The sequence below is a fragment of the Micropterus salmoides genome, unplaced genomic scaffold, assembly GCF_014851395.1.
Source record: "Micropterus salmoides isolate LMB-PRFRI ecotype aquatic unplaced genomic scaffold, ASM1485139v1 Ms_hic_scaffold_1299, whole genome shotgun sequence".
NCBI lineage: Eukaryota > Metazoa > Chordata > Actinopteri > Centrarchiformes > Centrarchidae > Micropterus > Micropterus salmoides.
This window is the reverse complement of record NW_024040373.1, coordinates 2,332-14,597: the sequence shown is the minus strand read 5'-3', so window position 1 is coordinate 14,597 and position 12,266 is coordinate 2,332. Positions and strand designations below refer to the sequence as shown.

General features: G+C 42.6%; 1 protein-coding gene and 1 long non-coding RNA gene across 3 annotated transcripts; one reads left to right on the top strand and one right to left on the bottom strand.

The window, feature by feature from the left end:
* Positions 1 to 315: 315 nt before the first annotated feature.
* Positions 316 to 2,754, top strand: LOC119900186. Of its 2 annotated transcripts, XR_005444018.1 has the most exons (4): positions 316 to 1,410; positions 1,669 to 1,754; positions 1,858 to 1,998; positions 2,324 to 2,754. It is a non-coding gene; the product is annotated as an uncharacterized LOC119900186 (long non-coding RNA). The 2 variants fall into 2 exon arrangements; XR_005444017.1 differs by having other exon boundaries at positions 1,858 to 2,754.
* Positions 2,755 to 3,987: 1,233 nt separating this feature from the next.
* LOC119900185 (tribbles homolog 1-like) lies at positions 3,988 to 11,338 on the bottom strand. Its single transcript, XM_038714947.1, has 3 exons — positions 11,039 to 11,338; positions 10,000 to 10,292; positions 3,988 to 6,612 (listed from the first exon to the last, which is right to left on the bottom strand). The coding sequence occupies exons 1-3, from the start codon at positions 11,336 to 11,338 to the stop codon at positions 6,138 to 6,140; spliced, it is 1,068 nt and encodes a 355-aa protein (XP_038570875.1). The 3' UTR covers positions 3,988 to 6,137.
* Between the last annotated feature and the right edge of the window lie 928 nt (positions 11,339 to 12,266).

Here is a 12,266-nt window from a genome sequence, read left to right as displayed (position 1 = left end):
CAGAAATAAATACCAGGGGAAATAAATAGTAGGTAGAAATGCAAAGGAAGAATAAAACAAAGACAAAAATAATAAACACACACATAAATAAATACATTTAAAAAAGAAGTAGGCCTAATTAATAAAAAAGTTGAAGATGATAATGGACAATAAATAAATAATGTAATTATTATAACAGTGAATAAATAAAGAAGCTAATTAAAAAATATATATACATTTATGTCTCATTGTATAATTGAATTACTGCCTACATTTATTTAGTTACTTTATTTTTTGTGCATTTAATCAGATTATTTATTGAGCATTTATTTGTTTATGTATTCATTTCTTAATCTGTCAGGATCAGTCCTCCATATTCTCACTGTTTCACTGATCGACAGGTGGGCAGAAAAGTGCCAACAAAGGCAGTGAAGTAGAAGACTAGCAAACATGGATGTAAACCTTTCTTTAATACAGTCTATGATGTAAACAATGCAGGTTTCAAAACTTTCAAAAGAATTGGCTTTGTTTGATGAAGAAGGACGTGCATTCAACATGTTTGTTAGACCTTAATGATTAACACAGTGTGTTTTGGTGAGAAACGCAGAGCATAAGCATGAATTTTGTTTGTTTACAAGAAAACTCCAAGTCCGAAGTGACAACTTCATGGGCAATCTCAGAACATTTTGCACTGGTGTGTACGGTTTCGGGTTGAATGACATGTTTGGTCGAAACTGTGTACAACGTTGCGCAACGTCCTTCCCCGGTTTGGTGGCTGTGTCACAGGTGTTACTCAATGAGCAGCAATATGTATATAGATACTCCTGTTTCAAAAAAGCGGGTAAGTGCACTGCGCTTGCGCAGCCTACACAACAGGGCGTTCATAGCAACAAAGCAATCCTAACCCCTTGCCACGTTTTGTCGGGGCTGAACTCGGCTAAAACTAGAAGATATTTAATTTTATAGTAGCCATACAGACAGGCAGCCATTCCTTACATTTAAAATGGAACCAGATAATGTTTGGCATTTCATCTAAAAAATCTATTATTAAAGTAACTGATTTATTTTCTTAATTATTTTTTGCTTCAGCATTTTAAAAAGGTTGATTTCGGCATTGAGACAGAATTGCTATGCTAATTTTCTGTAGCATTTTCTTTTGTTCAGATTCAGATAGACTTAAGGAAAAACTCTCCCCCAAAATCCCCTTTCAATGGGGGAAAAATGTAAGAAACCTCAAGAAGAGCAACAGAGAATCGGGATGAGTTCCCTCACCCAGGACGGACAGGAAATAGATGTCATGTGTAGGCCGACAGGATCATGGTAAAATTACAGTTAGCCTATGACAATCAGGATGACAAAAGATAAACTCTTAATATATGAAGGATATGGATCTGGGGGGACGTCCAGCAACTTTCAGATGCTACCAAACAGGTAAGACCAGAGCCACAAAACCTCCTCTTCACTTGTTTCTTATCTTAAAAGGTCTGCAATTAAAGCTGTTACTAATTATTCATTGAAAGTATTAAAAATAATTAGCCCATACTGATTATCCATCAAGTCTGGAATTGTTATAAGCTGTTATTCTCATATGTCTTATCATAAAACTGGTAGCAAGTTTTCCTCAAAAAATAAAAAGTGTTTTAGTAGGCTATAATAATTGTTTACTCTACATGGACATCTGCCATGCAGGCTATCTGCCTCGAAGCTGCAGTTTGATGTACCTCCACAAGATGGCAGCAGAGATCACAACATAACTTCATTCAAATGAATTCCAGGTATGCCTTTGTGATTTCAGTCCAATATAAAATACTAGCCTTATTACAATTATTCAAGTGCCTCGCTGAACTATGATTAACACAATAACTCACATTCCTTCAGGGTTTTGAAATAAATCAGGTCAAAGAGTCATTTAAACAGATGAGGCTGTTTCCATTGCATCAGTTGAGCGCTCGCCTGTGCCAAAGAGTTCCAGGAAGAAGCTAAATACTTAACATTACCTTAGAGAGGACACTCAACCAGGTACTTTACTGCTAAATCTCAGATCTGCTTCTTCACTTCCTTGTGTTGCTTATGAGGGAAAAACAGGGCAGGGTGACGCTCACCTTTCACCTTTTTCCTGTATGGTCCACGTTGAAGGGCAAAAACAACCCACATAGTTTTCACCTAAATAGTTTGAATTCCTCAATGATATATTGTAATAAATGTGACTGTAGCATTACTGTTTTTTGATTTTATCTTCTACCTTCTCTGGCACTTCATTTTATCTTTTACCTTCAAACATTAGAAACATCCCCTGAAATACCAGCAAAGACTCTCCTCTGTTATTTTTATTTTATCAAATGAGGTTCCGGAGGATCAAGGAAATATCAGATGACACACCGGGTTTCTGTGACATCCATCTACGAGGGAGAACACGTCATGAGGATGTTTGTGAACTGTCTGTTATTTAAAGGTTTACGTGGTTGGGAACTTTAATGATCCTGGATAAAAAGCAAGGATAGAGTTTACACTGAAAATATGATAATTCAGTCTCTTGCTGTATGGCTATCTCAAGCAGCCAAATAACTTAGCTTAGCTAGGCACAAAGACTGGGAACAGGGGGAAACTGTTCTGAAAACATCATATCACAACTGTTTAAATAAAATCAGCTTTAAATTAATCAAACCACTTTATAATTTATCAGTCAATTTTTCATTTCACATCCTATTTTTCAGTTGCCATGCATTTACAACCTCCATTTTGATCAATTAAATTTTGTTACTTCTATCCCTCATAGCCGTCATGACTTTGGCTGTGTCCAGTTTTTATCATACTAACTGCCTGCCATCTTCTTATAGAGTGTGGTATCAATTATCTCATCTAACTGGCAGGAAGAAGGGGAATACACATACGTTATTTCCCAAATTAGATAACTATTTCCTTATTTCCTTATCATTAAATCATCCCTGAATGACAAACATACAACTTCCTCACACACCTTCCCACAACCAACTCCCTTCTTAAAAAACTCTTCAACCCCCCCCCCCCCCCCCCACACACACACTTAACAATCACAACTACATGCCTAACCTTAACCATTACCCTACCCCTAACCTTAACTAGATTCTAACCCTGACCCTAAAACCAAACCTTAACCATAAAACAGTCCTTTAAACTTTTAGAAATTTGGACACCTCAAGGCTGTTGGACCCCACACAGTAAAACAAGCCCACAAACACACACACAAACACATTTCTTTAGATATCCATTACTTGAAATGACTAGTTTTGGGGGCCCTGTTGTCATTCCTGGAGGAGCCCGACTCTGGCAATTGTTGGTTTGGCAGCTTCCCAGCAGCTGAGACATTCCAGCTAACCTGATTCCTAATCTGACTCTTGTGCTCACACACACACACACAAACACACACACAAACACAGAAATGTACGCATGCAGGCTGGTATGCGCATGAACACGCACACAGTGCTTACGCAAGCCCTGGCCAGCCATGCCTGGGGTAGTCATAACACACAGACGGTGGAGACATGCCAAGCTCTTATAGGTCAAACAATGACTCACAAGCAGAAGTGGATGAGATAAAAAAATAATATGTGTATTTGAGTTTAAATAGTGCTGGTGTTCAATGTTTGATGAGTTGACTACAAGTTCTGAGGAAAAAAGAACAAGAGTGGCGTATAAGCTCCCCCTTGTGTATTCCAGGAAAAGACACTGACCCGCTATTGACATTTGTGTGTTTGAGGAGTTAAATGTTACATTACGCAAAGGTCAGAGAAAAGTAAACGGTTAGAGGCAGGGATGAAGAGGGAGGGAGAGTTATTTCCCTTGCAAGGATGAAATTGAAAGGGCTGAGGAAAATGAGAAAATGTATTGTTTTCTCTCACGGTGATGAAGAGCTGCGTGGAAAGAACTCTTGCAGGAACACCTTCGAGGCATGCAGTCGAGCTGTGTAATGTGCAGGTGTTTGTATGTGTGTGTGTGTGTGAGAGAAAAAAACAAAACAAGCAGCAGTACTGAAATAATGAAAAAAATGTGATCTTTATTCAACACATCTCCACACATATTTCAAATATACATATTTACATCTTTTGTACAATGAATATATCTCTTGTGTAACCTGTCTGGACTAATAATAGTCTATAGGTTGTGTCACAAATACATAATTCACAGTGCAATATGAAGTTTGTGCACCCGTGTCAGTTTACTCTACATGTCACATGAATGTGTGACTCACTCTACATGTATGTACTAGAAACAAAACCATAAATCAATTTATTAAATTACTTTTCTGTGAGGAACAATTCAGATTGTCACAAGTCTTTTCCCATCTGGCATCTCAAGCTGAGATGAGATGAGAGAAATTAATTAAAGATCCGCAACAGACGTTTTATTCGCCGACTGTGTGACCCAAAAATTGAATGTACAGCGCTTCTCAGATATGCCAGATTTAGTACCGTTGTCAAAATAATTGTGCCAGAATGAAATAGTTGGCTGCAGACCTACAGTAAGACTAAACGTCACTGAAGCGCTATATCCGCATGTCATGATCCAAGATAAAATATCTTTTAGAACGTGGTAGATGTGGTACATAATGCCACTAACTATGATGACTCCATCCAGTAAAATAAAAAATAAAAAGAAAGAATGAAAAAAGTACCATTAAAGAGGTGAAACAGTCAGAACAGATTCTTCCAGCCAAGGTCAGGACCATTCTCTACAGACACACTCGAGTGTTGAGTCATCATCAGACAACCAACATCGAATATCGCCTGACTGCGACTGATTCAGAGCCATTCAGTTTATGAAACACAGTGATACGGGCGCAACACTCAGCACAACTCAGCTTTGTTAAAGCAACACAGCTTGACATAATGTTCCAACAGAAATGAACAAGACAGGTTTAACTGCTCAACTGAGAAAGTCTTCATTTTTCTGTAATGGGTTCCTTAAGACATTTCTTAAAAAATACAAGCATTGTTGAATTGGGAGATAATTCATATTGAGTCAGTAGGAAGTACCATCTGAATTCTCTGTGGATTTTTAAAAAAATTTGTCCACGTAAGTTCTACTGTAGCTCGTCTTCAGGTGTATGAATCAACCATCTCTGTTGCTGCAAAGACATGTGAAGTGTTTAAAACCGAGTTCCTTCCAGCATTTCATTTTAAAGTAGAAGAATTAGTGTTAGGTTTAGCTGTGGCTAATTGCACGCACAGCATTGCCGAACAGATTAAGTAAAATTTGCAGGGTCAGACACTTCCACCCTTATATGACATATTCAGCTTTGAGCATGATTTAAAAAGGTAACTGTTTCAGTTTTAACTGTTGAAAATGAGAACGTTTTTGAGATGTACCTTTCTCTGTTAGCCATATACAAAGACTTGTGTTAGCCCAGTGCCACTGCTTATTGTTGAGTGTGTGTGTGTGTGTATTAGAGACAAACTCTGCCCACTTTTCTGTGCGTCTTACATCAATAACACCCTGCCTTTCTCAACCTTCTGTGCATGGTGTGAGATTTGTAAATGCTCTCCATTTGCTGAGACATTGCCAGATTGGCAGTGAAACACCTTTGCAGCGTCCCCGCTGAGTGTGACACATCAGTCCTCTGCTAACCATCTTTCTCACTCTATGACACCGCCTGCTGCGAGACATCAAGCTTGCACTAGGCCTTCCTCGAGCCGATCGGTGAGTCAGCCGTTGAGGCCTCCAGATTGGTCAGAGAGTGAGAGGAACAACATCCCGCTCTCCTCGCCTCCCGTTCGCGATTCATCTAATGTTGTCTTGTGAGTCCAGGCTGAGAGCAAGCATTGGTGACTATTGTTTGCCATGGGTTAATGTTCTGGGATATAGTCAAAGAAACCTGCAGAGTTCATTTTGTTAATATTACCTGGCAAATCCGGAGTCCTATTTCTTTTAGCACCAAATCATTTCAAAAACGCACATATAGAAACACAATGACGATCATTGTGAACAATGCCCTTAGCAAGTAACACACTTACAACAACAAAATACAGTACAGTAAGTTTTTTTAGAAAGCTTGAGGGTGTATGTACACTCAACAGTACACAAATAGGTTTCTAAAAAGTGCCAATGTAAAAAACAACAACGAGTCCCTCGTAGCAATTTTTGTTTTGGTCCCTCAGCCAGACTCAGCTAAATCGAGTCCGTCAGCAGAACAGATCATCATCCTCTTCCACGTCAAACGATGGCACCATCTGTTCCGCCGAAGTCACTTCCTGTTCACCCAGCACCACTTCCCGCGATGAGGGCGGCCGGTGGAACCACGGGTGAGTGAACAGCTCAGTCGCTGTGAGTCTCTCCCAGGGTTCTTTCCTCAGCAGGCTCTGGAGCAGACACTTGGCCTTGGGCGACAAGCCCTCTGGCAAACAGCACTGGCCTCTGCGGATTTTGGAAAACAGTGTAGCCGGGTCTGGGTCATGGAAGGGGTAGCGACCAACCAGCATGGTGTACAGCATGACCCCCAGGCTCCACATGTCGGCCATCTTGCCAGAGTAAGGTGCAGAGCTGCTGAGGATCTCTGGGCTGACGTAGGCGGGGCAGCCGTGGGTGTCTGACATGGAGTCATCGTTAGGGTCTTCTAGTACACGACAGTCCTCGAGGCTTTCTAGTCTCACTTGTGTCCTATGGAGAAAAAGTCAAAATTAGGTCAGGACATTTTAAAAGATCTTTAATGGCTTAGACAACATGTTTTGTTTTAGTACATAGCAGCTATTATTCAAAAAAACATGTGAGAATCCCCTTTCTATAACTGCAGGTATGTGCTTTAGTTGCACTGTAAATTGGGTAAGCGCTGACTGAGATGTGACGGTATCTAATATCTTACATGGAAAGCAACATTTCACATTGTGGTGAAACCTAATAACTCCCCCCCCCCCCCCCCCCCCCACATGTCAGTAGAAAATTTTTTTGCTGTCACACTGTTGTTGGAAAGTTATGTTCTCGGCGTTCCCATGTACAAAAATATTTAAAGCTCAAGTCGCTCCTTGATCTAGTACAACACTGTGTGTGTGTGTTCGTGTGTGCGCGCATGCATGTGAGTCTATTTCTAACAGTGGCTTTGTTAAACACTGTCAAACATCTTAGAGATCTGTTAAATGTAAGTCACTGATGGCATCATGGAAAAACAAGCATCCTTCCTTTAGCCTTAAGCTGTGCGGCAGACAAATAGATGGACGGACACACACACACACACACACACACACACACACACACACACCAGACACCAGTGAACTTACTATGACCTATGAAGTGCACAACAGTGAATCCCGAGAAGCATAGCTGCCTAAGCAAAGCTTCCCAGCACACACATGCTCACATAAACACATATAAATATGAAATATAAATATGAAACTCCTGCAACCTCCTCCTCCCCTACTCACACACACAATCCTAAATAGCCATCTCATTGGTTGAAGAGTTTTTTTAAGAAGGGAGTTGGTTGTGGGAAGGTGTGTGAGGAAGTTGTATGTTTGTCATTCAGGAATGATTTAATGATAAGGAAATAGTTATCTAATTTGGGAAATAACGTATGTGTATTCCCCTTCTTCCTGCCAGTTAGATGAGATAATAGCCATGTTAATGACAGGACATACATTTAGTCCAGCATCAGAGCAAATGTGAGAGTTTATTTGTAGAATGAGACATTTACCACTGAAACGCTCTAAAAAATTATTGATGGGACAAAGATAAAAAGCATGATGGCAAACTTTTGCTGTTTCCAACGGCAGAAAAATATTACTAAAGGATTTCAACAGTGATTCATTTTCTCCAGCAACAGGCGTGCTATGTTTTTAATTAAGAATTAATTTGTGCCTCTGGAGATTGGCCCCCAAGACTAACACGGTGATTGAGGTTTTATCAAGTCAAATGCACAAACACTCATAAGAAGTGTGCTGTTTTCTCTCACGTTCAGAGGGTCGAGTCCGTGAGACACTTCAGTTGTCAGACAGAGTGGCTGCAGCAGAGAGAGACAGACCGCCAGAGAGAGGATGAAAAGAATGACAACTAGAAGGACCAAGATAGAAAGCAACAGATATTTAAACACCAAGATAGTGGCGGAGACAAGTCAGGAGAGGAGAATGAAGAGCTGGAGACAGAAAAGGAAACAGAACAGAGAGAGTTAGAGGGGTGGAGAGAGTGACTCATCCTGCTGTTGAGAGTACATATCTTTTCTCCTCCTCTCTCTTTCGCTCTCTTTCTTGAGCCGAGGCTATCTGCACCTGGGTCCCACACTTGTGGCGCCAGCCATCCCATAATTACCCTCAAATGGCTGTTGCCACATCAGTGACGCACGGGAAGGCTGGCCCAGCAGTGAAGCTCTGCATGCTTCATAGTGCTAGTCACCTTCCCTAAACTGTCTTTTCCATCTGCACTGTGTGTGTGAGTGTGCGCGTCTGTGTGTGTGAATGCAGATAGCATTTGTCAAATTGTTGTGACTTTCTCTGGCTCTGGCTTGAGTGTTGCATTGTTGGCCAGGACATTGCATCACGGCGTGATTGTTGGGGTTTAAAAGATGCCTGATTGTGAATTTAGAAGAATGTTTGACGGAATAAATGAGGTGATACAGAATCACAACATTTCAAGCAGACTTCTCAGTGACTGGACAGAGGCAGCAAACTCAGGGTGTGGAAAAATGATTTTTGGCAAATGAAAAGCCAAATTCCGTGATACACACACCGTCACACAACTATCTAATGCTATCAGCAAAATCTGCTGCTTTGTGTTTCCCGTCACATCACAGTAAAATCATTTGGTGGCCCTACCCAATGACACCAGCCAAAGAGTAAAGAGAAGTTAGTGTTAGGAAACAAGATGTCACCCACAACTTCAGGGTCAAGTGGGTCAGTCTACCAGCATTAATGTTGCAATGTTGCCACCCAGATAACAAAAAGGCATTTGAGGGACCAGAGCTTTACAGCTCTGAATATTTAATCAGCACATATACAAACATGCATGTATGCACACACGCACACACACACAGAAAGAAAGAAAATGAGCTACGCAGCCCCCCCCTCTTCACATATATACTGTGATTCATCGCTCTGCAGCCGTATAGCTTTCAGAGGGAAACAACCAACTTCAACTTCTCTCACTGGCTGTCTGCTCTCATTCATCCAGTTTGACCCTGCAAAACCAGAGGTCATGGCTGGAGAATGTTACTGTTGAAAAGTCTCCACGAAAAAGGGCTTCAGAAAGCCGGAGGGGGGGGGTTGTGTAGCTTACAGGAAAGAGAGTGACGCAAGGGCAAAGAGGCGACAAATAGTTTTGTAAGCAGGGTTTTGTGTATCTTACTGAACAGAATGCAGCACTGAGAGAGAGATGCAGACATTAAGGAATTTGTGTTTGTGTGGGGGAGTGTGTGGGAGCCAGTTCAAAGCAAAGCGCTTTGAACTACTCCTTCATGGATGGAAGTGTATTTGAATGAATCCTTGTTGGGAGCCTCGCTTATTCTGCAGCATAGTTATGATGTAATGTATTAATAAATAATGAGTAATAAATACATTCTAAGATACAGAACGCAGAAGGGGATGATTGTCTCATTCAACAGCCTCGTCTAGCAGTTCTGCCAAGCTACCACCCACTACATTCACACATGCACATACACACACGCATGCAAAACAAACGCACAACCCGCATACAAAGAGACACATCGAGAGCGAGAAAGGGAGACAGACAGAGAGGGCGAAAATCTGGGAAGCAATGCAGTCTGCCTCCACAAGTACAGAACCTCCTACTCTATCTGTGCCCACATCCCTATCTGCACAAATGGCCTGTGTGTATCAGCTGCTGCCATGTTTTCTCTGTGCCTTCACTGGCACATCCCACTACACTGCATGTATTTAAGTCTGAGAGCATCCAAATAAAGTTACTTGATACTATTAGAACTCTGTGAAATTGAGAATTGTTTTTAAGGATGCTGAACGGGTGGATGGTTAAACAAGGTGTCATCTGACACTGAGCACCAAGATCTGTTTACCTTGAAAGTGCTAAAAGGGATGCACGTCTCACCTTTTTTCATCAGCGAAGACAAACTTTCGCAGTTTGAGGTCACCCAGCACGATGCCAGCCTGGTGGCAGTGTGCCACAGCCAGAGCCACCTGACGGAAGAGTCTGCAGGTGTGCTCCTCATCCAGTCTGCGACAGCTCTTCACCAAGGTGTGCATGTCCCCAAAGTCTTTGTCCAGGAACACATAGGCCTTACGCTCACCGAGGATGATGTCCCTGATGCTGGCCACATTCTTGTGGGCTGGCAGGATCCCGTAGGCTCTGATCTTTTCCTGGTACACCCCCATATCAAAGACCTGGGGAGAGAGAGGAGAGTAGAAGAGAGAGGGAGACAGGATGGAAATTAGGAAGGGAGATAGGCAGAGAGAGAGAATGTGAGAGGGGGAGGATGCAATGGGTCAGTGTGTTCTTAATGATCATCAGAGGAAACAACCATGCAAATTTGGCAGAGAGTTAAAAAAAGGCTTAGGATATGCTTTGATTCCAGCTCAATACACTGTTTTGCATGAGCGTGACAAATGAATCACCAAAGCATGACGCGATTAACTTTATTAATCAACAAAGCCAAACGCCTGCAGGTCTATCACGCACAATAAACACATGGGTCTGGAACATAGGAGGGCCCTGTCCTTATCAGAGCAGATCCTTATCATGATAGTCCTTCTTTGTCTCACATGTTTTCATTTTTGTGTGCCACGGCGTGGCGGATTGCAGTGACGTGTATGCAAATGAGCCCAGTTGACAGAGTGTGAAGCCATAGTGCCGATGGTAGGTGGACTGCATTTCCACAACACAGCACAGGCTATGGGGTTGCCTAGTCTCTCACGTAGACCTATTTATAAACGATTTTAATCAATCAAGAGCCTGGCATAGTTCAGGATTTAAAAATCATGAAGCAACACTGCCAGTGTGACACACTTTGCGTGAGAATGACATTTGGTCGGCTAAATACTGATGACATGTCAGACAGGCTATTGAGCAACGCGGTGTCTTGAAACACCATTCATTCAAAGAAATTGCGCAATGACGGGATTGCGCATACCTTGCACAGTAGCTCATCGCCGGTGTCGGTGTTCATCGCGCTGTGCATGCTCTCCCGGTCCGCCAGAGGTAGAAGCAGAAACGGTCCTATCCTGGATGGCCCCTGGTGGGTTGCCGGGATAGGGGTTGAGACGGGGCTGACCGGGGACCCGGGAGAAGTACCGAGGAGTCCCTGTGTGTCCCCCGCCTCTGCGCTCAGCCTGGCGCATTTAGCCGGCGGCTGATCATCTGAGTCCAGCCGCTTGTGCGCGACTCTCCCGGTGCGGATGCAGGGTGCCGGGCTGCTCCACTGCAAGTTCATCCTGATAGACTGATTGTCCGTGAAAACAAAAACGAGACCCCGACTTGTTTTGGACGCGTCCTTTGATGGTTAAAATAAACTACAAACTGTGCGCTCCATTCCTCCGTGTGAGACTCATTATAGCTGAGATATAAATGAAACTTCAGTTGATTCAGTGACAGCGCGTTTTTTTTGTGTGTGTGGTAATAATCCAACCCACGTCCTTTTGGAGAGTGAATGCCCGTGGCTCTGAGGTCTGTGTACTTTTGGTAAAAAATCCCTTACAGTCCCGACTGGAGAGAGATGAGAAAGAAAGAAAGGGAGGGAGAGAGAAAGAGAGACCGCCTCACACTCACAGAGGCAGAGAGTGAGTGAGCTCCGGTGATGTTGAGCTCAGAGCTCAAACACTCCACCCGACCAGTCCAGCCTCCTGGTGACACAACCATTGAGCAATCAACGGCACCGACTCTAGCTCAGCTCTGCCTGCTTATCACCTTTCACAGAAACTATAGGCCTAAGGTGCAAACATTAATGTTATTTGTGTGTGCGCGCGTGCGCCTGTCATGGTGTCATGAATCTCGAAATTCCTGATTTTGCTGATACTGAAAAAAAAACCTGAGCATGTGAGAGGAATGAAGAAATCATCTGCTACTTATCACGGCTGCCTCACCCAGCTTACACATGCTTTGGACAATAATTAACGATCTTTAAAACTCTCTCTCTGACTCAGTTGTTCCTTAACGTTCCGCTCTTATTGCCATTTATTACCAGCTGCAACAGTCTCTCCGCAGACCTCCTGTATGGCACCTGAAGTGTTTGCTCTCCAAATGTTGTGCCTCTAGTGCGAACTAGCCAGTACAAAGCTTCACTGTATGAGCCTTAACTCTAGCTTTAACATCGCCATGATATTTTCCCATGCTGAGCCTGTTTGTTATGTGGATATGACTCA